Raw genomic sequence first — 24,699 nt, forward strand, 5'->3', positions numbered from 1 at the left:
TGACTTTTTCATCACATTATACTATGACTTTTTTGACAAACTATACAATTATTTTTTAACATACTATACTATGATGTTTTTTGGACATACTTTATTATGACTTTTTTATCATTACTATACTGTGATGTTTTTATCACGTACTATACTATGACTTTTTCTTATCACATACGATATGATGACTTTTTTGACATACTACACTATGACTTTTTTGTAATATGTTATAGCCTACTATACCTTTTTAAACATACCACACAGTATTTTTTTTAATCACATGCTATACTATGCCTTTTTTATGACATATTTATGACTTTTTTTAAACATCACATACTATACAATGACTATTTTTCCCACATACTATACTATGACGTTTTTGACATGCTATACTATGACTGTTTTTGACATAATATACAATGACTTTTTTGTAACATACTATAGTAAGACTTTCTTCACATACTATACTGTCAGTTTTTTATTACATAGTATACAATGACTTTTTTATGAAATAGTATACTATGACTTTTTTGTAACATACTACACTATAACTTTTTTCACAAACCATATTTTTGACATACTATATATGGCTTTTTTGTAACACACTATAATATGACTTTTTTCAGACATACTATACAATCACTTTTTTTAATCACATACTATACTATGACTTTCTTAACATGTTATACTATGCCTTTTTAACATACCATACCATAGGATTTTTGACACATTATAGAGTGTTTTTCTTTTATGAAATTCTAAACTATGACTTTTTTAACAAACTATACTATGACTTTTTTTTATCATATACTATGCCATAACTTTTTTATGGGATAATATTCAGTGACTTTTTGACAAACTATCCTATGACTTTTATTCTATACTATTCTTTAACTTTTTGACATACTATACTATGCCTTTATTATGACATACTATGACTTTTTTAAAACATACTATACTTTCACTTTTTAACATACCATACTATCACTTTTTATCACATAATATACTGTGACTTTTTAACCACACACTGTACTTTACCTTATTTGACAAACTATACTATGAGGCTTTTTTTCCACATACCATACTGAGACATTTTTTATCACATACTATACTATGATGTTTTTATCATATACTATACTGTGACTTTTATAAAAAGAAAAAAACATACTATGACTTTTTTGTCATACTTAATATAAAATATCATCAAAGGCATAGTATAACATGATAAATAAATAGCATAGTATGTGATAAAAAAAAGTCATGGTATATGTCAAACAACGTGTAAGATAGTATGTGATAAAAAAAAAGTCAGAGTTTAGTATGTCATTAAAAAAACGTCAGAATAAAGCATGTAATGAAAAAAGTCATAGTATTGTCTGTCGTCCAAAATCATGAAAAAAATGTCATAGTATAGCATGTCGTCCAAAATCATGAAAAAAATGTCATAGCATAGTATGACGTCCAAAATCATGAAAAAAAGTCATAGTATAGCATGTCGTCCAAAATCATGAAAAAAAGTCATAGTATAGTATGTCGTCCAAAATCATGAAAAAAAGTCATAGTATAGCATGTCGTCCAAAATCATGAAAAAATGTCATAGTATAGTATGTCGTCCAAAATCATGAAAAAACGTCATAGTATAGCATGTCGTCCAAAATCATGAAAAAACGTCATAGTATGATATGTCGTTAAAAATCATGAAAAAATGTCATTGTATATTATGTCGTTAAAAATCATGAAAAACGTCATAGTATAACATGTCGTTAAATATCATGGAAAAAAACATCATAGTATACTATGTCATTAAAAATCATGATAAAAAGTCATAGTATAGCATGTCTTTAAAAATTATGAAAAAAACATCATAGTATAGTATGTCGTCCAAAATCATGAAAAAAAGTCATAGTATAGCATGTCGTTAAAAATTATGAAAAATGTCATATCATCCAAAAACATAAAAAATGTCATAGTATAGTATTTGAAATAAAAGTCATAGTATAGTATGGTGTAAAAAGTCACAGTATAATGTAATAAAAAAGTCATAGTATAGTATGTCATAAAAAAAATTTATACTATAGTTTGCCACAAAAGTCATATTACAGTATATGATAAAGTCACAGTATAGTTTGTCAAATAAATTTCATAGTATAGCATGTAATAACAAAAGTCATAGTGTAATATGTGATGAAGTCATAGTATAGTATATCAAAAAAGTCACAGTATATTACGTCATAAAATACTCATAATATAGTATGTGATAAAAAATGTCATGGTATAGTACTTCATGGTTTAGTATGTCAAGTCATGGTTTAGTTTATCAGGCATAAAAAGGCACAAAAATCTCATTAAAAAAGGCATAGTATTGTGTCTTGTCTCAAAAAAAGTTGATAAAGAAGTCATAGTGTGTGCACTTCTCCTGTGCCGCCCTCAAATACACTGGCTCCCTTAAATGGCACTCAGTCATCACAATCTTGAGGATTCAGCCTGTCTAAATGACAACCACACAAATTCAATAACCACTTCACAACATAAACTGCATTTATAAAATTTATTTATATAGATATATTCATCTATACAGTTATGTATGTATGATAGTATGTATATATTTATATAGAAATCTACGCATACTGCAATCCTTTCACAGAGGAGAACAGAACCACATGTCAGCAATGTTAACACAATGACAGAAGCTCTGGATATTCAAAGGCCAGACATTCTGAATTCATCGACAGGGAACAAAAAAAAGATGGCATCGCAGAATATCTGAACATCAGCAACTCAGCTGTCACCTCGACTCAGCTTATTTCTTTACATTACAATCACTTCAGTGACATTACAATCAATATTTTATGTGGAACAGTCCTACATAGTCAGTTTAACTACACTCAGCTAAAGTCTGTACAGATTTGTAAAACACAAATGTTGATTCAAGCAAGTAAGATTTGCTGGTGACTGCGAGTTGACGTTTCTCTACCGCCCAGGGTCCAACAGCAACTCGTCTGAGTCGACTGCTTGGCGGGTAGAGAAAGTCAACGTGACCTGGGGCACACAGGACAGCAGACACCAGGATTTTAGAAATACCTTTTTTTCTTGAGGAGAAAAACATAAGGGAAAAAGTGTCTCCACTGGTTCAGCATTTCTCAGTTTCCACTGACTAGAAATCAGCATGCAATCGAGTGACACTGGTGCATTCGATTTGTCACAATGCCCAAATAATTTAGAAAAAAATGACACGCAACTGACAAATACAGCTTTCCACGACTGCATGAAAAGCCTGAAACAAGCCTTCGTTTGCTTCCCTAATTCATTCAAATTAAACAACATTCTCTTATTTCGCTGGGACTCGTAGCAGCTTCACGTCCACATTCCTCTCATTGTCGTCTGCTTTTTTTTTTTCTTTGTAGATTTTTAAAGAGAATTCTAACTCTGTCAGTTTTTCACTTTCAGTGTCTGGGAAATTTCTAACTCTATAACTTCCCCTTTACCACATGAGCACCTTTTCAAATTAATGGTGCCACTGAGAAGCATTCGCAAGTTTCTCGACTCCTCTCTATACAGCTAAAAATCAAAAAGCAGTCACATATTGCACTATGAATGCAAAAATACCAGTCTACACTATACAGAAAAGTGCTTCTAATGTTTGTACAGTTGCAAACATACAGTATGCTACACACAAACACAAGAAACATATACATCAATCAGTGTGTCTGTATGTATGCATCACCATCACACAGGCAGTTACGCCCTACAGTACAGTACAAGAACATTTTATGGTCTTCTTCCCCTTTTAAATGTCAAGGGTTGATCTTTAGTTCAATTTATAGACTGAAGGAACAGAGCCCACAGTCTCACAGGAGAAGTATGGAGGTGCAGGTGTGGTTTTTGTTGGGAGGTGAGGCGGAGCCGATGGTCCGTGTGGCCCTCCAGGTGCCGGTCACAGGCCGGTATAGTTTGTGTCGGGGCGTCAAGTACTGGAGGAAACTTCAGGAATGGACCTTGAAGGCCAGCAGCTCCTCAGAGTGCATGTTGTTGAGCGAGCGAAGGTCAGGCAGTTTGAGCAGCAGCTTGGTGAAGATGGCCGACTCATTGGGGTGGTTCTTGGTGATGAGGCTTCGCAAGGCGCGGATCAGCGTCTCCTGAAGGGCCTCCACCGAGTTCACGTTCTCGATGCCTGAGCGATCTGGGATGAATGGACAGTGACAGTGTTATGCATCTATTTGTCATCATTAGTCAGGTTTGAATAAAATGTTTTTAGTTTTGTTTTGTTGTTTTTTTTTAAAAAAAAAAGTTTGCTTATTCGGAATACGATAAAAAGATCGATATCCCCCCTGTACATTAGATAGAAATTTACAGCCAGCAGCCAGTTACCTAAGCTTATCAGCCAGACTGAATGCAGGGGGAAACTGCTAGCCTGTCAAACACTGTGTTCATTTGAGAGCGTTCATATGCTCAACGTTTGATACAGAGATTAAAATGGAAACAGAGACAGGGACGGACTGAGCCCTCTGGAGGCAGTGTAGCGTAGTTCAAGTGGGATACGACCACAAATACGATGAATACATTTAAATAATGCTGGAACAGTAATATACAATAATTAGGGTTGGGTCGGTATGAGAAAAAATAAACGGTCCGGTTTTTGTGAAAAACCGCATCAAGTCGGTAATACCAGATTTTCGCCACTTGGGGGCGCAATTGACTCATTTAAAATAAAAAACGATCATAGGACAACAGAGTGACAGTAACACGTTGTTTCTTTTATTCTTTACAAATAAATTTGCAGGTTTAGCTTACTCAATCAGTGCAAACAAGGGCTGCCTCCTTCGTCTGGCTCAAAGCCAAAGTGTTGCCATGTTGGCGCATTCTTTGATTTCTTTGAGACTAAATTGTCCGCCATTATCGACTCCCCGTCACTGTTAAACAAACTCCAGGCTACAGTAGAGGCCTCGGCGCAGGCGCACTCGCACCCCATAGCTCAGTCCCTGCCCCACCCCCACCCCCTCTCTCTCCTGTTCGCTATGCGCTTGGCGAAGAGGCAGACGCGGTGCTCACAGACTCGGGCGTACTATAAGCGGAGCGGACTCTGCGAAGAATGTCCGCAGTCATTCGGGCTTCCGTAGCTGAGTGCACTTCCGCGTTGTAGTTTCCTGTAAAAATGCCCGTGAATGCCCGAATTGATATTACCGAGAACTGACCCAACCCTAATAATAATATACAGTAATATATAGTAAAAATAGTTTAAAAAAAATCTCCATCCATATCTCAGAATGTATATAATGGCCATATAGACCATCGCCGTCTACAACGCTGCCTTCATTTAAAGGTACAGTATTACGATCTCCTTCACCGTTACCTTTTTTTGTTGCGTGAATTTTTTTTATTCTGCCCTCTAGTGGCATTTATTGGCCACATCTATGCCATCATAAAGGGTGCATGAAAGCATGAGGGCGCTGATGTTTACAACGTTCGAAAGAGACGTGTTTATTTTCATATGTGGAGGCAGTATAAATGAGCCTTAAGGCCTTCACACAATTACTTGCACCTGAATTTAGTTTTTTCGACTGCTGTTTGTTGTCACGAGTACTTTCAGTCCGAGCACTAACACTGAAGTGAAAAAGCCACTTTAATTTTTCTAAATGAGGTCAATTCGTCTGAGATTTGGCACTGTGAATAAAGGCTTCAACCAATCACGTTGTGCCTATATTTCGCATTTTCACATTGTTTATTCGTCACCCTCCCGGAGTGTAAAGGCCTTTAGAGGTGCTGGTAGGTTGATCTTGTTACACTTGATCAGAGCTAGGCTTACTGTTTCCCCATTTCCATTCTTCATGCTAAGCTAAGCTAGCTGGCTGCTGGATCCAGCTCCATGTGGCACTTTGGTAGGACTTATTGCAAATCAGATTTATGTAACAAGTGACCATAAGCTGGCATTGCACTGCTTTACAGGGTCACTAGGTAAAAAGTTACTTCCCCAAGCTCTCGCATGAAGATTCCTACGCTGTGCAAAGCGACACACAGTGCCAGAGCTAATTTTTTGCTGCACTAATGTTAACGCCCAATAAAACATTTGCACATGCTCAAATTTTTGACCATCAACAGCTTTAGTTTACATGTAACAGTAAACATGTCTGTCTTATGTACATTAACATGACAACCAAAGCAAACTCACCTGCAGAGACCAGAACCACGGCAGTGAAGAGGCTCATCTCCTCCTCGCTGAGGCCCAGGTTGATGAGCTTCTCACTGAAGTCAAACATGGAGTTGAGGAGGTCCCCGGCCCCCATGGCCCTCAGAGTGTCCACGCTGTATTTCTTGCCGCCCAGGAAGGTGACGGTGCGGTCTTTCACATCGAAGAGAGAAGCAAAGCGAACCACCAAAACCTGCAGAGCGCAAACACCACCAGGTCAGTCTGGGTACAGCTGTTGTGACATCACAACGCGTAGGAAAACTGAGAATTAGAATGTACCTCAAAGGTGCCAGCCTTCAGCAGGCTGACCTGGTCGTGCTGGGACAAGTCTCTGAAGCCTGGGATCTTCTTGGCAAACTCCACCACCTCCCTGACAGCTGGGGTGAAGCTGTGGGAAAACTCCTCCCACACCTCGTGGCCAGACTTCTGAGGGTCCACGTAAGGAGAGGTGTTCATGGGACACACCTGAGGGTAGGACAGAGGAGAGATGGACAGAGGTCAGATGTTTTGCTGCCCCCAAGTGGCCAAAAAAAAAATCAATTAACATTAAGTTTATGTTATTGTTTTAATTCCTTAATTAAAACAGACTGTGTGTGAAAGATGCTGCACCTTTTTTTATTTCTTTGTTTCTTACCAGATGCATCCTGTTGCCTCCTCTCCACAGGAGCCCGCTGTAGGCTCCACTCACGGGGCCCTCTGAGGACGGAGCTCCAAAAGCTCCGTGTGTGTAGGCTGGACAGTGGCTGGCAGCAGCACTCCTTGAGAGCCTGAAGGGGCAGTGGTTGGCGGTGTTCTCCTCCTCAGCCTGGGGGCCCAGGCTGGAGGGCGGGTCTTGTGCTACCATGGTGACCAGGTTGTTGTGGTGGTTCCAGGTGTCCTGCTGCTCCTCTGTCCGGAGGTTAGAGGTGTTTTTCGCTGAGCCACTGTTCGGGGTGCCCGTTGGGGGCGGGGTCTCGGCTGTCAGGCTGCTCTGCTCCTGGTTGTACATGAAGGTCTCCTGGTGGGCCCTGGTCACGGAGCCAATCACCTCCTCCTCACCACTGTCCGAGGAGCTGGGCGACGCCGAGCTGGGGCTGGTGTCCATGGCCACGGTGGGCTCAGGGTCGGGGCTGGATTCGGATTGGCTGGAGCACGGTGAGGGGGCTGCAGAGCTGGAGGGGGCGGGGCCGGTGTCCTCTGAGGTAGGTTCCGTGGCACTGGCCGGCAGAGGTTTGCTGATAGGTAGCGTCTGGCTGCTGTGCAGCTGGCTGTGCAACTGGCTGTTGTTCATCATGTTGTTCATGGCGCTCTGCATCTCCAGCAGCATGCGTTGTTTCTCACGCTTCGGGATTCGGCCAAAGCGCACAGCTGAGAGTGAGAAGAGAATAATGTCAGAAGGACTCACCTCTGTTATCTACAGTTTTACAAAAGTAAGGCAGGAATGAGTCATGTTATCCATCTTTATTCTCCAGAAATCCAACCTGTTGTCATGTGAAGCACATACAACATTACAAGCATCGTTTTTAAGTTATTAAAGGGGCACTTAGTCAATTTTTTTTTACACGAGGACCAGTTAACTACTCAGACTGTGAAAACATTTTGGAACGTATTTTCTTCTGTGGCTCAGGAAGAGTGTAGTCAAGTGTGAAAGAATATTCCTGATGATGTCATAGTGGCATCGTTAGCTGTAACTTCAATTTGAAATTGAGAGACGTTAAAGAAATGTATGGCATGTCTGCGTAATATGATAAGAAAGACACAGAACTCATCCTGGTAGAAATGTAACAAAAATTTGCTATTGAGTTGAATCATGGGAATCGTAGGACTTAATTGTGAGATTAAAAATCCAAATTGTCTGCTACATATATTTGGAAAACAGATTTTAAATCAGTCTCTCGTGAGTTCCTCTATTGCAATCCAGGAAGAATTTATTACTAAATAAATAAATGAAACTTTATGGCAGTGTGATACTAACTCCTTTAAATACAATGAGGTGTTTAGTAATTGTTAATAAAAAAAAGGTTGATTTAACTGAGAAAATTCTGACAGTATAAAGTTTGCCTGTTAATTCACATGAGTGACGCTGCTCTCAAGAGGCTGAAGGACAGTAGTTACTGCAGGTACTCACAGTCTCTGGACATGCCCACCATCAGGCATTTCTTGAAGCGGCACTGCTGGCAGCGGTTGCGGTTGATCCTCATGATGGGGCAGCTCTCGTTCTTAAGGCACTTCTTATACTGGATGTTCTGCTGGATGCTCCTCCTGAAGAAGCCCTGTGTGTTCACAAACACAAAGAGCACACTGTGATGACACATGAGACAGGGAGGAGAGGAACTGTGCGTGGACACATGTTGAATCTCAATAAAACTGTGTAACACAACAACATATCAGTCTAAACCATGTGTGTGTGTGTGTGTGTGTGTGTGTGTGTTACTACTGTGGTGTGTCACTGTGTGCTGCTCCCCACAGTTAACTAGGCCACACAGCAAAGTGAAGTAAGAGGGGCAGCTGATATAAATATGGGCAGAGTGAACTAGTTTCACCAAGTCTGCGGTTGTAGCTGTGCAGATGGCTGCGCCTGCAGTGACCCACTTCAGCAACAGCCCAAAGTCACTGCAACACTCATTACTATGTAGCTGGGAAAATAATTCCGTTTCTGTGTCGTGTGTGTGTGTGTGTGTCGGGGGAGGGAGCCCAGCCCCCGCCCTCACCTTGCAGCCCTCGCAGGCATGGACGCCATAGTGGAAACCAGACGCCACGTCGCCGCACACCTTACACAGCAGCACCAGGCCGTTGATTTCTGATTCAAAAATTAAAATATTCTTGAGATTCTGAACGTGTTGGCGTCTAACGTAATATTTCACATCACTACCAACCATTTTCCAAACTGTAATGAAAGGACCATCTTACTTGTGATGCCACATTTTGCAGTGGAGGAGGAGCGTCCACTTTTCTGAGTCCCTGGAAGGTTTTGGCCGCCGGCGGGGAGTGTGGTGTCGGCACGCTGCCCCAGCTGGTGGCGGCTGGGCGAGGAGCCGTGGGGCGGAGAGGACGACTGGTAGCTGCCATTGGAGGAGTCGCTGTGGCAGGACTCTGGGCTGGAGGCAGAGCTGGATGAGCTGATGTAGGCTATTACGCCTCCTGGTGTACATGAGAGAAAATGGGGCCATGATGACAGAGACAGCAGCAACACTGTGCAGAGATCTGTGCTGGAAAAGCCTGATATATTATGTTCCTCTGTGCCATAGAGCTCCATTGTTGTACATGTTCCTTCATTACCATGAACACACACATTGTAGTTTACTTTGACGTCATCACACAAACACCATCCTGCTCCCACAAATACTCAATAAAACGGTCTCTTAAATGGGTGTACAGGTACCTTTAGGGACACTTTGGAGTACTGCAGATGTAGTTTTTTAATGTTCATTTTAAAAATATCTGTCATGCATGATTCACAGAATAAATGTACTGTGATAAGCTCAATAAAAAAATGTAAATGTAAGTTGGTAACGGGTACAATATTTAAAAATGTTTGAGAGTGATTGCAATAGGCAAAAAGAAAGAAACGTGTATAAATCCGCTGCAGAAAATAGTCCCCAACATATCCACCATTTCCTCCTATTTGAGCAACGTTTAATTAAAACTACAGTGCCCAGGTGTTTCAGGAAATTACTGAGCAATTCTTAAAAATAAATATTTGTTGCTGTCAAAAGGAACCAGACGGCTTAATGCTGCCACTGACAGCAGGTCAAAAGCACTGAGAGTTTTTGTGGAATTTGTTGACAATAAGAATGTAAAATAACATCAGCATTACACTTAAATTACACTTTAATTTTCTGTAACAAAATCACTGTTAATCTCCATTTTTTTGTGCTTTGTTGTTTCAGCACAAAATTTCCTACTAATCATCAGTCTATTAAATGCTGTCTCCAACATAGAGACATCTTAATTGTTTAATTTTCTGCTGATGATATCCAAGTTTCTATAGGTGGCGCTTTTCTCTTTGTCTGTTCTGTCATGTTCATGCCAACTCCCTGCTGCTTCCTCTCCCTCAAACGAAACGTACCGTAACTGTGACTATCACCGGCTCCTGGCATTTTTGCCGTGGAACCGACGGGCTTAACATAAAGAGGACAGATCATACTACGACAACAGCGTCCTCAGCCAGTAGGAGCCGAGCAGACAGGCTGCTGCTGTCGCTGAGCCGGTTTTCCCCCCTCGACATAGGCTGACCTGATTTCTTCCCCTGCCATTCTCAATGATTAGGTAACAGCCATTACATAATGTCAGCTTCACTAGGGTGTGTGGTAGGTAGTCTGGCCCATCCCTGCAGCCATTCACAGAGACGGGCTCCATCACAGACGGCGTCCTAAATGGGTCGAATTTATTTAACCTGACCAAACATGTAGTGATGTTAGCGGAGTGATATATTTGTGTTCCTTACATATTTAGGATTTTTTTTTTAGGATTTTCAGAAACATATTGACCATTAATAAACAGCAGTACTGACATAAACATGGAATGGGATTTTTTTTTAATTTATTTTTTATTATACTACATATTATCTTGCACAGAAAATTGGACTGACATATTTAAAAATACATATTATTTATTTTGAGTGTTTGGTAAAGTGAAGCATTCGGAAACCCTGGAAAGCACAACTTCCAAACTTCCTGTTTTGGATTAATTTATTCTATTCAAACGAGACAAAGGTGGGAAACTGAATCAAGAAAGAATATGCTGCATTTATGTACCATGCGAGATTACAACTGTTCGATACTGTCGAGTCAATGAGGAAACCTGTTGGCCTACTTTAACCAAATACTACGGAAAAAATGAGTCATTCTTGTAATGTCATTTATTTTGTAAGCAGCAGTCATAAAGTGATCTGTGCTGGTTTTTTTTAAAGGGATTTACCACGCACTTTTTTATTATTACTCTGAATTCACTGAATAAACAATGCCGACATGATAAAGCAGAATTTCCACATTATCATCACATGCTATCTGCCATTTCTGGAAATATGTTTCAACCACAGGCCCTGAATAACACCAAAAACACACAAAGAGCTCCTTGTGTCCCACGGGCCCTGAATGCACCATAACTACAGACTATTTTTCAACACGCCCCCACGTGGAGCGGCATGTTTTTTTCCCCGGGAAAACTGGGTCACCGCGGGTTGCTGCGAGATGCCTCACGTGTATCCGCGGCCAGACCCCACGCCATCTCGACGGGAGAAATTATGCAATGGCCACGTCACGGCGCCGCGCGGCCAATGAGCGGCGACGCACAGGGAGCGTAAACACAGGTGCACATGGCTAGAGCGACGGGTCCATGTGAGAGGAGACGACTGCAGTGCTGCTGAAGTCATCTACTTGGGTAATAACAACAGCCCACTGGCACTCCTAACCCACTTTAATATTAACACAGCAGCACACTGTGCAGCCTTTAATAATTTAAAGTGTTCGTCTGAATATGACACAGGAAGCTGTCCAAAATGTCACACCTCACACCGCTCGTGCTACTTTTACAAAACCCACTTTCCCCTGGATGTAATGGCAGAACATGAACACAGCTTTAAACAGACTCCATCAAGCTGCAGCAGCTGACATTATAATTAAAGTTAAACACACTCACCAGCTTTGGTCGACTCCATATGTGTGAGTTTTGGGGGTTTTCCTCCTCCTATGCTACCTCAGTGCTGAAGCCGTTTTTCTGTTTGTGTTCAGCAACTGAAAAGTCGCTGATTGCTCCCGGTTGAGAAACTAGCTCGAGCTACAACATTTAAATCACCGACACTTAAACCTTAAACAGAAACACGTCAGTGACTCTGAGAGGAGCGGAGATACAAAATTACACCGTCAAAAATCAAGTTTAACGAGCTCAGTTTTCCTTTTTGTTCTGCCAAACGATGAAAACACAGCTGCTGTGTAAAATAGGCCGTATTCCATTCAGAGACAGTTCAGGAGGAAAAGCTGCGAGAGGCTCAACTCAGCGGTGTGGAGGACTGGTTTGGTTTTGCCGTGACTGTTTCGAGTCGAGTGTGAAACCATGTGACCCAGTTCATCGGCTCCTCCTTCCCTCCAGCCCTGCACTGGTGTCAATGTAACCCACTGACATACTTTCACCACTCAAAGTGAACAAAGACAATTGGCAAGTCGGCTCACATCCTGTCCAAAAATCCCCCCCAAAAGTTTCAGAGTGCTGTGGTAGAGATACGGTGCTGAACCACAGTTTGGTGCGGAGCCATATTTGTTTTTGGCAGTTTTATAAAAGGAGGCCAAAGGTTAACTCAAGAATGGGTGACAAGATATTTTACACGCTCTTCTAAACATTTGCTTTATGTATTTTACTGGCAATATACCTTATATATATTTATAGAAATATTTTCCCAGGGCAGTGCTTACTCAGTTTCTTTTTATATAAAGAATGGTACACCTTTTGTCAACTATTATTACTATATTAGTATCTAATATCATTATTGTTATTATTATTATTAAGTAATTCATCTAGTTATTTATTTTATTTAGAGATAAAAAGATAATTAAAAATGATTTAATTAACTTCTATAAATAACCACATCTTAAACACGACAGGAGAATGCTTCAGACTTAGAGTCGGCTCGGTAGCCACGCTAACAAACGAACCATGCTGTGCCACCATCCTTGTTCATTTTCTCAAACTTAACATTTCACGATAAAACTGTCACTTCCTGTTTATTTGTCACATACGTATGGTAGCCACGGAGGTCCACAATAAAAATTCACAGAGGTCAAAATATACAGGAAAAAAGTAACCTCACATATTTAACAACCTCTTCAACGTTACGCTGAAATATATTTCTCTCTGTATCGTAGCAAGTCATACCATCTGACAATAACATTAATTTATCACTGATAAATGGCGCTTGCAATTCCCAAAATTCTCCACATGGTTTTAACAGGCGGCTGAAAAATGAAGCCAACATGAAAGCGCCAAAAACCGCAGTTCCTCTAATGGCCACTTGAGGCTAGCTCCAAAAGCGAGTCAGTCCCCATAAACCCTGGTGTTAAAATACCAAACTTTACAGCAGAAATAAACACGTTTACAGCCTGGTGCAACAGTTTCTATAGCGAATATCTCTTCATGAGAACTGTACAGGGGTGGATTTTTTTTTACAACTCACCTGTTTACATTTTATTAAGGCTTAAAATTCTGTGTAATTAAGGGCGGGGCTCCTGTGATTGGCAAGATGTCTGCGGATAGTGTCTTCAGGTCTCTCCAAGATGACGTTGGCCGAAGTGCTGAACACGAAGCTTCAGAATGGGAGTCAACAAACCAGTGGGTGATGTCATGGTAGCTACGACCATTATTTTTACAATCTATGGTTTTTAACCAATGGAATATTCTCATTCAATCTATATTTGTTTGCGTTTACCGTTTAAGAGGCTGACATTGTTTCACTGTGACCAAAGAACAGTTTGCTTTCTTGCTCGCAGCACACAAAAGAAAGGCACGCACCTGTATTAATGAGGCTGTCTAGTAGCAATCTAACAGCACTATAAGTTACATTTACATATTAAAGTAAGCACATTTAATTTAATAAGACTAATTTATTTAATCCACGGCATTGCTTAATTTAAACTGAGGATTATTTTAAATCTTTGGGTGGTGACGTCATAAAATATGACAGACGTTCAAAGCTTTATTCGAGAACCTCAGAAGCATCAAAAGTGTTAAAAAGACTAAACTGTATGTACACTCAAAGACAGAAATATGTACAGTTGCAATCAGAAGTATTCAATGCCCTTATCTCAAAAGACATTATAGTGATGTTGATGAAAGCTTCAGTACTTTGGCGCATTCTTTAGCTTTTACAACTTCTAATAAACGTTTTCAGTTAGTGCTGACAAGCTTCTTACACCTCTAGATCGGAATCTTTGCCCATTCGTGATGTTCTACGGCTTCCATGCTACATCTGCCATCTTTAAATCCCACCAAAGATTTTCAATTGGATTTAAATCTGGTGACTGAGAAGACCACTCCAGGAAGTTCCAGGATCTTTTCCTCAACTAAGCTCTGGTTGACTTGGAGGTGTGCTTGGGATCATTGTCTTGCTGGAAACTCCAATGTCACCAAGGTTTAATGCGTCAACAGAAGGCGTCACGTTCCTCTTTAGAATGGCCTGGTGTTTCTGGGAATACATGATGCCAGGTACATGATCAAGATTGCCAGTTCCTGCTGCAGAAAAACAGCCCCACATCATCAATGACCCACCTCCATGCTCGACTGTGCGGATGGTATTCTTCTGGTCATAAGCCTGGTCTTTCGCAAGGCAGACATACCACTGGTCCAGATGTCCAAACAGTTCCAGTTTGATTTCATCAGTCCATAGAGCTGTCTCCCAAAACTCTGTAGTCTTATCCAAATTCCTCCTGGCATATTCAAGTCGACTTTTGATGTTCCTTGTGGTCAGGGGTGGAGTGCGTCTTGGAGTCCGGCCACGAAGTCCTTGTTTATTCAGTGCACGTCTTATAAACTACGCACAAAAAGTAAGGAAAGTTGTGTTTGCTAGATTATTTCTTTGTTGTAACAATGCCTCTTGGCAATAAATCTTATACTGTTGGAAAGCCTGTTTATTTCCCTTTTCAATGGTGCCACATTTGTAAGGAACATGCATTTGTGGGACGAGCAGCAGAGCTGAGTATTCTTCAACCAGCATTTGTCGCAAGTCAGCCAACGTGGTTGTGTTGGTCACTCTGGCACAGGCAAGAGTTCGGTCCCAGACTGTGGCTAGAATGGGATGCCATTCCAGAGCAGTGTGTGACCAGGCTGGTAACCAGCATGAGGAGGAGGTGCCAGGCTGTTGTGGCTGTGTATGGTTCTTATATACGCTACTGAGGCTCCTGTTTGTTAAATGAGTGAATTGTTAAATTGCCAATATGTCTTGTTTCTTCAGACTTCAATCATCCAATCCACCAAACAAGAGTCAACAGCAAAAAAAAGCTGTTTGGCATTGGCAGAGAAGATTTGGCAAATTTTTCATGGGCGCAACCCACGTACTCAGCTCTGCTGCTCATCCCACAAATGCATGTTCCTTACAAATGTGGCACCATTTAAAAGGGAAATAAACAGGCTTTCCAATGGTATAAGATTTATTGCTAAGAGGCATTGTTACAACACAAAAATAATAATAGCAAACACAAATGTCCTTACTTTTTGTGCTTAGTTTAGTTGCCACTGAAGCACCTGTACCAGCCTTCATCAGGTCATCCAGTAGGTGTGTTGCAGTCACACAGGGTTTCTCTTAGTTGTTCTGAGTTGCTAAGGGCCCTTGATGAAATGTTGAATAATTGTGACATTGCTATCTTAACAAAATATACTTTTAAAATCTTTGGGGGGTTGAATATTTCTGATTGCAACTGTAGGCACATTCTTTTGGTCAGATTTATGACACTGTGCTTTCGCCTGTTTCTGTTTCACTGTTCTTTGTGGAACTGGGCACATATGTGCGAGCCTCATTACCACTCCCTCAGTCAGGACATAGATGCTCCCTGAATAACTTGTTTGTGTCATATGAGAAGAACAGCAAAGAAGTGCAATTTCACTGATTGTGTCGCATTATGGAGATCCACAAAGCTGTGACTATTTATAGCACCCGTACCAACAATTCAGTACATGTACACGTAAACCCTATTGAGACAGACTTAAATTGTGTCTGTCTCAAATTGTGACTTATAAATTGTGTGTGTAAGGTGCTTGTATTCTCTTTAGATGGGTTGAGGCATCAGGAAGTGAAGGATATTTCCTTTTTTGTTTTTGGCTTAAAGGAAGGTAGCCTGAGATTTTGGGGAGACCAGGGTAGAGTCTTTTTTTTTGTCCTTCCCTGCAATTATATTTTATTTCCTCTCTGTAATTTATCACATATAAAAAAAGATCAAAATGTCTCAGCGAGCTGGCTTCTATGTGCTCTGTTGATGTGTGTTTAACCATATGAAGGAAACAACAGTCCTGCTTCTGTAGAGGTTTATTTTCTTCATCACATTTTATAAAACGCACCAAGTGACTGTGCGCTTTCATTCAGTCGTTCCTTTATTCTTAATTGCAACACAGTCCACAACTGCAATAAAGATAAGTGTCATAAAAGTGTATGATGCAAGTTCAACTTCACGTTGCCAAATATTTTTTCTTTCTGTCGAGCCTACAATTAATGTCTGTACAGTTAGAATCACAAGAACTGCACTGTCACGGGAATGACCACATTGAAATTTTGTTTAGCTTTCTCTCTGAACACAATTTAAAGGGACAGTCCTCCAAACAATCGGACAGAGACCTTCTTGAAGAGGTGGTCTCGGTCCAGTTACAAAGGAACTCTGGTGCGGTTGGTTTGTGGTGAGAAGGTGTTCTGACCTGGATGTGAAGCAACTGCAGTCACATGACACATTGTTTGGGTTAAACATGAGCATGTTACAGTCCTGGAGGATTATTAATGTGCACCTCCTCCTGTACTGCCTTAATATGCACATTCAGCACATCCAATGCATCAAAACACTGTTTTCTAGTTGGAGCCGCGCCTCGTTTTCAAACTGTATGGTTTGACTAAAATGAACAATGACAGCAATATAGTCCACGATGAGCAGTGCTAAAATCAACCTGCGTAGCTGTCCCTCCACTGTGACATTAGAAAGTGTCACATTTATCAACGTTTGCTTTACTACCTGGAATTCTGACCAATCAAGAGCAGCTGTCTTGCGCAAGGCATTTGATCTGGTCCACTTGCAAATGCTGCCGTGAGAACACGAACCAACTCTGTGATAACTTTGTGACAAAATTAGTCCCTGATTCAGGCCAAAGCAAGACAACTCTAGGTCTGAAAGCACCCTAAAACAGGGTCAGCAGCATTTTCAAAGGTCTCAAGTTTAGTGCTTCCAAAACGCTGGAGTAGTGTGGACTCTAGATGTAAACGTAACAATTGATACGCGTTTCCAAATGTAAATGTATTACTTACATTAGTGTGGAGGGTGGGGCTGAAAAACCAAAGCAAAGGGCTAAAAGAGGCTAAAAGGCTTCATATAGCTGAGGTGAACTGCAGCAAAATCTTAACCAGAAAAAAATCTTTCTAGATTAAAAATCCCATTTTCAAGAGTGTCAAGAGTTACAGATAGACAACACAGAACAAAAATACAAAATAAAAGATAAATAGCTCTAAAACAAGCAATATAAAACACAAAATGAGATTACTACAGAGAAAAGCCAAAAAGTATGATCATGTATGCTACACGTGAACCATAAAAACGCAAAAAAGAATACTACACATGATCACAAAGATCAGCTAAAATACACCCTGACACCGGCATGTAGATGATTGCCTACAAAAATTTTGCAAAAGAGCTTTGAAACGGCCGAGAGAAACCTAAGAGTGTAACTTTAAGTCCTTCTGCAGAATATTCCACACATAAGGAGCTGTACATGAGCTGATTAGTGCAGCTTTAAAATATTTAATATTTGAATTCCGTGGAAGAGTTGAAAACCATTTGAGAAATCATGACGAGCATTGTGAGTGGACATTTAAACCTTCAATTAAGACTCAGCAAAACAATGCCTGTTAAACTGATGAACAGTTGTTTCCTTTAACTTCTTAATTAAAGCGTTCACTGTGTGAGCACTGCACGGTGAGCACCACAGCTTGTATTTGAAAACTGTTTCACTAAGATACACAGCAAACCAGTGGATCCAGTTCTGAGGCTAAATGTCACAATGCCTTCGAGATGCTCTCCCCCACACCAAATTCCAACTGGGTTAACATGACATGGCAAAGCTTTTTTCCTTCGACGTCTCCCAACAGCAGGGAGGAGACGGCCAAAGCTCCACACAAAGATGTCGCGCCAGACATTTCCCCAAGGCTCTCTCAATCCCAGCTAATGTTCCCTCGGCTGCTATAATGAGACCTTTTAGGAATGAGCAATCCCACGCTGTACCGCCCTGATCTCCACTTTCTTTTTTGGAGGGGTTTTACAGAGCAGGTCAGAGGTTACTGCCGCCCTGCAGACTAATGTACGGAGAGACAATAGAGAGGGAGTAATGTGAGAGATGACCAAAGTTCTCACTCTGCCCTGCCATGTTCTCAGTTGACCCCTCCACATTGTTAATCAGGGAAACACTATTTTAAGCTAAGGGCTAGAATATGTTGTCACTGTGACCCAGTGAGTGAAATCGGTAGTAGATAACAAAAGACGACACTCAGAGACGCATCCAACGGACGGACATAAAGACACTGCAGCTACAAATAGTAACAGCAGGCACAATTTAAAAAAAGAAGTTTGTTCTACAACCAGGTCTCTGTATTCTCAGTCAAATCTCAAAATCCTTCCTCACTGTCTTTTCTAAAAACTAAATCACTACATTTATATGTGATCACATTGATGGATCACATTAAAACACTGCCGAAGTCACTACACTGGATATCTGTGTCTTTTAGAATTGATTTTAAAGTTCATTGACTTGTTTATAAAGCTTTAAGTGACTTTGCTCCTCCAGACTTCTGAGATTTTCTATCATTTTATGTTCCAGCAAATCACTAAAGTCCTCCACTGCTCTACTTTTAAATGTTCCACATGCGTCCCATAAAAGTACTAGAGAGAGTGCTTTCTGTTTTTGTGCCTCTAAACTGTGAAAGTCACTGGATGCCTCTGGATATTAGAAAGGCGAGCTCTCTCTGTATCTTTAAACATAAATTAGTGGAATAACACTAATAATTAGAAGTGATTAACACTGATCATTTTCTTACAATGCAATGTTTTCTAGGGGAACCTTGGGTCCTGCCATTCATGTGGATGCCAGTTAACATGCTACACCCACCCAAACGACATGACTGACCAAGTGCACCCCCCTACTGGCAACTGCACTCCCTGATGGAAGTGCTCAAGAATGGCCTGGGGTACTTGACTAAGAGCTCCAGGCGTCAACCTGGCCTTCAGATTTCCCAGATTCCAATCTGATCGAACATCCATCGGGCATGCCAGTACCTTACCTCGCAACCTACAGGACTCAAAGGATCTGTCAACAACACCTTGATGCCAGACAACACAGGACACCCCCAGAGGTCCTGTCTCCATGCCTCAACAGGTCAGAGACCCCATCATAGATCGGACTTGGTTCTGACCTATCAAGGCCCGGACAAAGGACTCTGGGGTACCAGTTTGTCCCACAGATGCTTGATCAGATCAGGATCTGGGGAATGTGATAGCTTGGTTGATACCTTTAGCTGTTACATTCCTTGGACCATTCCTGAGAAGTTTTTGTGATGTGGCTGGCGCAAGGTTTAGGTGAGTGGAGTGCGTAAAGGGGCATCCACATGAATGCCAGGACCAAAGGTTTCCCAGCAGAACATTGCATTGTAATGAAACGATCCATGTTATTCACTTCACCTGTCAGTTTAATGTTTTGGCTGATTGGTGTATAGGAGAGTACACCCACTTCCTCCTTTGTAACCTAACCATCTACCTAGTAGTACACCCACCTCATCAACTATCACTACAAATCTGGTTGTGTTGGAGAGCAGAAAGCATAACTAAGTATTATCTGAAAGATCTTCAGTGCCATGGCTGAACATTTAGTGGATTTTGACAATGTGAAAAAGTCACTTAGATTTCAGAACAAGACTTAACCCTATGGGCCCGAACTACGCATAGTGCGTCCAAATTCACACCTGTTATTCTCGGTGGATTTTCTCCACGACCGTGCATCATAGCGAGAAGCCACGCATATCACGTGAAACAGCAGAATCATAGCTTTCCGACAAGGCCAAGCACTTGTTGGTAGTCCAGTGTTTTCACAGCGAAAAAAAATGATAAAGTTACACTAAAATAATGTATAACAGAGCTTTCATACAGCTCTGCACACACATTACTCTTGGATGGATTACTCACGAATGCAGGGTCGCACAGAAATGCCACACATATCACATGAAAGCGCAGGACCAGAGATTTCCAGTGATACCACACACATCATTGTGCTGTCATCCCATCACGCTATCAATCCAGATTAATTGTCTACATAATAAAAACCTGATGAATTTCTTTACAATCCATGATACAGATCTTGTTATCAGTCACTTCATATAGTGAGGAATATCGTATCTTACCACGTCTTAGGCTTGCGTGTGTTTCTCCCTGTCTATCCACATTTGTAGTCCGGCTTTCAAGATTCAAATATCTCCATATTGTCCAGTTGACACTCCATCAAACTTTGTATGACAAGACAAGCGCACTTCACCTTTGCGCACCCAGACAACTGCAGCCTAATTATGCATGCATGACAGGGCCGTAGTCACCATATACATTGAGGGGGACATGTGTCCCCCCCAATGCCCAAAATGCCCCCCAGTATATAACTGAAACTGAAAAACAACAACAAACTTTGTTTACTGCAAACAAAGTGGCAAATATTATCCTGGAGGACATCATTGCACTTGGTTGACTATTTTTCTATGATCTTAGATGTAAATATTGCATGTTTCTTTCAGATAAAACACATTTTTGACTTGTGAATGGAATTTCTTGCAATAATGAAAAAATAATGGCAATCATGTCCGCCTGGCACAAACCACACGTTTTGGACAGCTGTGAAGTGACAGAATGTCCCAGCATCATGGTTCTTATATTGCCAGATTCCAGAGAGTCTCCCCTCTTCATATATGGCAGAATATGTCAACTTCCAACTTGCTATGGTGAGATACATGTAAAAATATAAGAATTTAGTCACACAGATTTGTTTTTTTCATTGATATAAAAATTAATATAAAATACAGGCACATAGAAGGACATGGAATGATGGCAAATCTGGTTAGCCCAGATTGTCCTGAAAAAAAAAAACAAGATATAGCATGTGTATGTAGCCTTTATAATGACTGTGATATGAGCTTAAAAGTAAAGGCAGTGAAAATACCCCAAAAATGTCTAGGGCCCATAGGGTTAATCCTTTGATCACCAAATGATCCAAAAAATAGCGAAGAAATTAGTAAAAAGAGAAAATAAAAACCAAGAAAATTAGCATCAAAAAAGGAAGGGAAGGAAATGGCATGGAACAGCACAAGAAAAGTGATGTCATCCCAGCAAGCAATAGTCGTGATTTAAACATATTGGCTATATTTAGCTCCGATTTAGTCTAGCTACATGTAACCCAAATTTAGCCGATTTAATTTTGAAATTGATTAAATGTAATTTTCGCCATTGCAGATGGCGTGCGGTATGATATTCAATCACGTATGGAGAGTCAACAGTAAATAAAATATGTTTATCTCCATTTTTTGGACATGGTCTCTACATAGCCGTATAATTGATGACGTCTACACTTTGGCTATGGTTAGACGTCTACCAAAATTTTCACTGACAGCCCAAATTCAGCCGTGATTTAGCCTAGACGTCAGGTCTTCATGTAGACGGCTATTAGACGTTTTTTCAACCAAAAAATGCTTGCTGGGATTCCAGGTTTCAAAGGGTTAATCAACGCTTGGTCAGACACAGTATAAAAAAGATTGGATCAGCGAAAGGTAAGGAAAAACATTTCATTTCTCTGAAGGGTCCTTTTCATAATGTTGTCAGAGATCTATCATAGCAATCTGAGCCTGTCAGTGGCAAAAACAAGAACTTTTAGTGGACGGAAACTGACGATGCCAAATACCCCGAGTGACCACACTGCAGCCTGTTCTGCTGATGCAGGATTCAGCCTGTCTCTCAACACTGGGCCAATTTCAAAAATAGTGTTCTCCTTACTCACATATACACAAAAGAACTGAAAAGGTTGAGAAATACAAACATTTTCCTTTAACTAACCCTCCCTGGAGTGCTCATATTCACCACACAACAACACAAAGCAGCAGTTTTTGGTCCAGAGAGGATGTGATTAAGTGCTCTGAAAAAAGCAGGTTGCCGTATTTATCCCACTTTAACTGAAAAGAAAAGCATGACTGAAGTGTTTGCACACAGTTTGGCAGTCGCACAGTAGCCAACTGTCCTGCTGGTTTGGTTAACAGCACTTTGTTAGGCTCACCATGCTCTTCTTGGCAAACCACTGGTTGATTTCTATTCCTAGAATTATAACCTGCTAAAATACATGTACAATTAAATATTGATAAAAGCAAAACAGCTGGCAAGAGTTCTTAGAGCGGTGCTTACAATGGAAATATTCATGTAGCTGGAATTTGCAAGTGCAACACTGATCAAACGCAGTTGGAAGAAAATGGCCACATTACTCATGTTCTCTATCCTTTAAACCATAATGTTTTGTTCTGAGAACAGCGCGTCCTAACTCCTACCTGGCCACATAATACACCAATACAAGTGGGTTTTTTTACTCCCTGTTCTCATGTAAGTGTTCCTGCTAAAGAATGAAAGAGTTCTACCAATGTGCAATGTATAAGGAAGCATTTATCGATGTGAGAAGAAAATGGCATAGGTTAGATTGACATGAAAGAAGCACCGCACTGCTCTTTAAATGCCAGAGCTGTGGACAAAGTGGACTGTAATATCTCTGGGTCACATTTCACTTTTTTCTTATAGCAGTTTTTTTTCACTGATTTTGGTTTATCTAAAATGAGCCACAGACAGTGTAGGGAGGTCAGATATGATTGACAGACAGGCTATCGCGTTCTTGGTTTTGATCTTGATGGAATTTATCGACAATCAGAAGAAACTACCAACCTGTATTTGTGGTTCTGGAGCTGATAGCAGCCCTAGTGACACAAATAGAGGTCTTAAACTGACACCCAAACACCTCTAGGATTACACCTTTCCCAGACTACACAACTCAGCCCCTCCCTGACAGCTGGCATCACATACACTAAAACACATATGCTGCATTTCCACTGCTGCATGGTTCAGCACAGTTCTACTCCTATTGCCCGTTTTGGTTTTCCATCAGCAAAAGTTTTGGATAGTACCTGGTACTACAGTACAGGCCAAAAGTTTGGACACACCTTCTCATTCAATGCGTTTTCTTTATTTTCATGACTATTTACATTGTAGATTCTCACTGAAGGCATCAAAACTATGAATGAACACATGTGGAGTTATGTACTTAACAAAAAAAGGTGAAATAACTGAAAACATGTTTTATATTCTAGTTTCTTCAAAATAGCCACCCTTTGCTCTGATTACTGCTTTGCACACTCTTGGCATTCTCTCGATGAGCTTCGAGAGGTAGTCACCTGAAATGGTTTTCCAACAGTCTTGAAGGAGTTCCCAGAGGTGTTTAGCACTTGTTGGCCCCTTTGCCTTCACTCTGCGGTCCAGCTCACCCCAAACCATCTCGATTGGGTTCAGGTCCGGTGACTGTGGAGGCCAGGTCATCTGCCGCAGCACTCCATCACTCTCCTTCTTGGTCAAATAGCCCTTACACAGCCTGGAGGTGTGTTTGGGGTCATTGTCCTGTTGAAAAATAAATGATCGTCCAACTAAACGCAAACCGGATGGGATGGCATGTCGCTGCAGGATGCTGTGGTAGCCATGCTGGTTCAGTGTGCCTTCAATTTTGAATAAATCCCCAACAGTGTCACCAGCAAAACACCCCCACACCATCACACCTCCTCCTCCTCCATGCTTCACAGTGGGAACCAGGCATGTGGAATCCATCCGTTCACCTTTTCTGCGTCTCACAAAGACACGGCGGTTGGAACCAAAGATCTCAAATTTGGACTCATCAGACCAAAGCAGATTTCCACTGGTCTAATGTCCATTCCTTGTGTTTCTTGGCCCAAACAAATCTCTTCTGCTTGTTGCCTCTCCTTAGCAGTGGTTTCCTAGCAGCTATTTGACCATGAAGGCCTGATTGGCGCAGTCTCCTCTTAACAGTTGTTCTAGAGATGGGTCTGCTGCTAGAACTCTGTGTGGCATTCATCTGGTCTCTGATCTGAGCTGCTGTTAACTTGCCATTTCTGAGGCTGGTGACTCGGATGAACTTATCCTCAGAAGCAGAGGTGACTCTTGGTCTTCCTTTCCTGGGTCGGTCCTCATGTGTGCCAGTTTCGTTGTAGCGCTTGATGGTTTTTGCGACTCCACTTGGGGACACATTTAAAGTTTTTGCAATTTTCTGGACTGACTGACCTTCATTTCTTAAAGTAATGATGGCCACTCGTTTTTCTTTAGTTAGCTGATTGGTTCTTGCCATAATATGAATTTTAACAGTTGTCCAATAGGGCTGTCGGCTGTGTATTAACCTGACTTCTGCACAACACAACTGATGGTCCTAACCCCATTGATAAAGCAAGAAATTCCACTAATTAACCCTGATAAGGCACACCTGTGAAGTGGAAACCATTTCAGGTGACTACCTCTTGAAGCTCATGGAGAGAATGCCAAGAGTGTGCAAAGCAGTAATCAGAGCAAAGGGTGGCTATTTTGAAGAAACTAGAATATAAAACATGTTTTCAGTTATTTCACCTTTTTTTGTTAAGTACATAACTCCACATGTGTTCATTCATAGTTTTGATGCCTTCAGTGAGAATCTACAATGTAAATAGTCATGAAAATAAAGAAAAATGAGTGGCCATCATTACTTTAAGAAAT

At 40.9% G+C, this 24,699-nt stretch overlaps 1 protein-coding gene across 1 annotated transcript; it reads right to left on the reverse strand.

Moving 5' to 3' along the window:
- Positions 1-2,525: 2,525 nt before the first annotated feature.
- nr1d2b (nuclear receptor subfamily 1, group D, member 2b) lies at positions 2,526-12,200 on the reverse strand. The gene is made up of 8 exons (XM_033636613.2): positions 11,795-12,200; positions 9,065-9,295; positions 8,866-8,954; positions 8,283-8,427; positions 6,810-7,522; positions 6,455-6,640; positions 6,158-6,368; positions 2,526-4,171 (listed from the first exon to the last, which is right to left on the reverse strand). Exons 1-8 carry the CDS (start codon positions 11,811-11,813, stop codon positions 3,975-3,977), a joined length of 1,791 nt encoding a protein of 596 aa, XP_033492504.1. The 5' UTR covers positions 11,814-12,200; the 3' UTR covers positions 2,526-3,974.
- Between the last annotated feature and the right edge of the window lie 12,499 nt (positions 12,201-24,699).

Source organism: Epinephelus lanceolatus, chromosome 16 (genome assembly GCF_041903045.1).
Source record: "Epinephelus lanceolatus isolate andai-2023 chromosome 16, ASM4190304v1, whole genome shotgun sequence".
In the NCBI taxonomy this organism is placed as follows: domain Eukaryota; kingdom Metazoa; phylum Chordata; class Actinopteri; order Perciformes; family Serranidae; genus Epinephelus; species Epinephelus lanceolatus.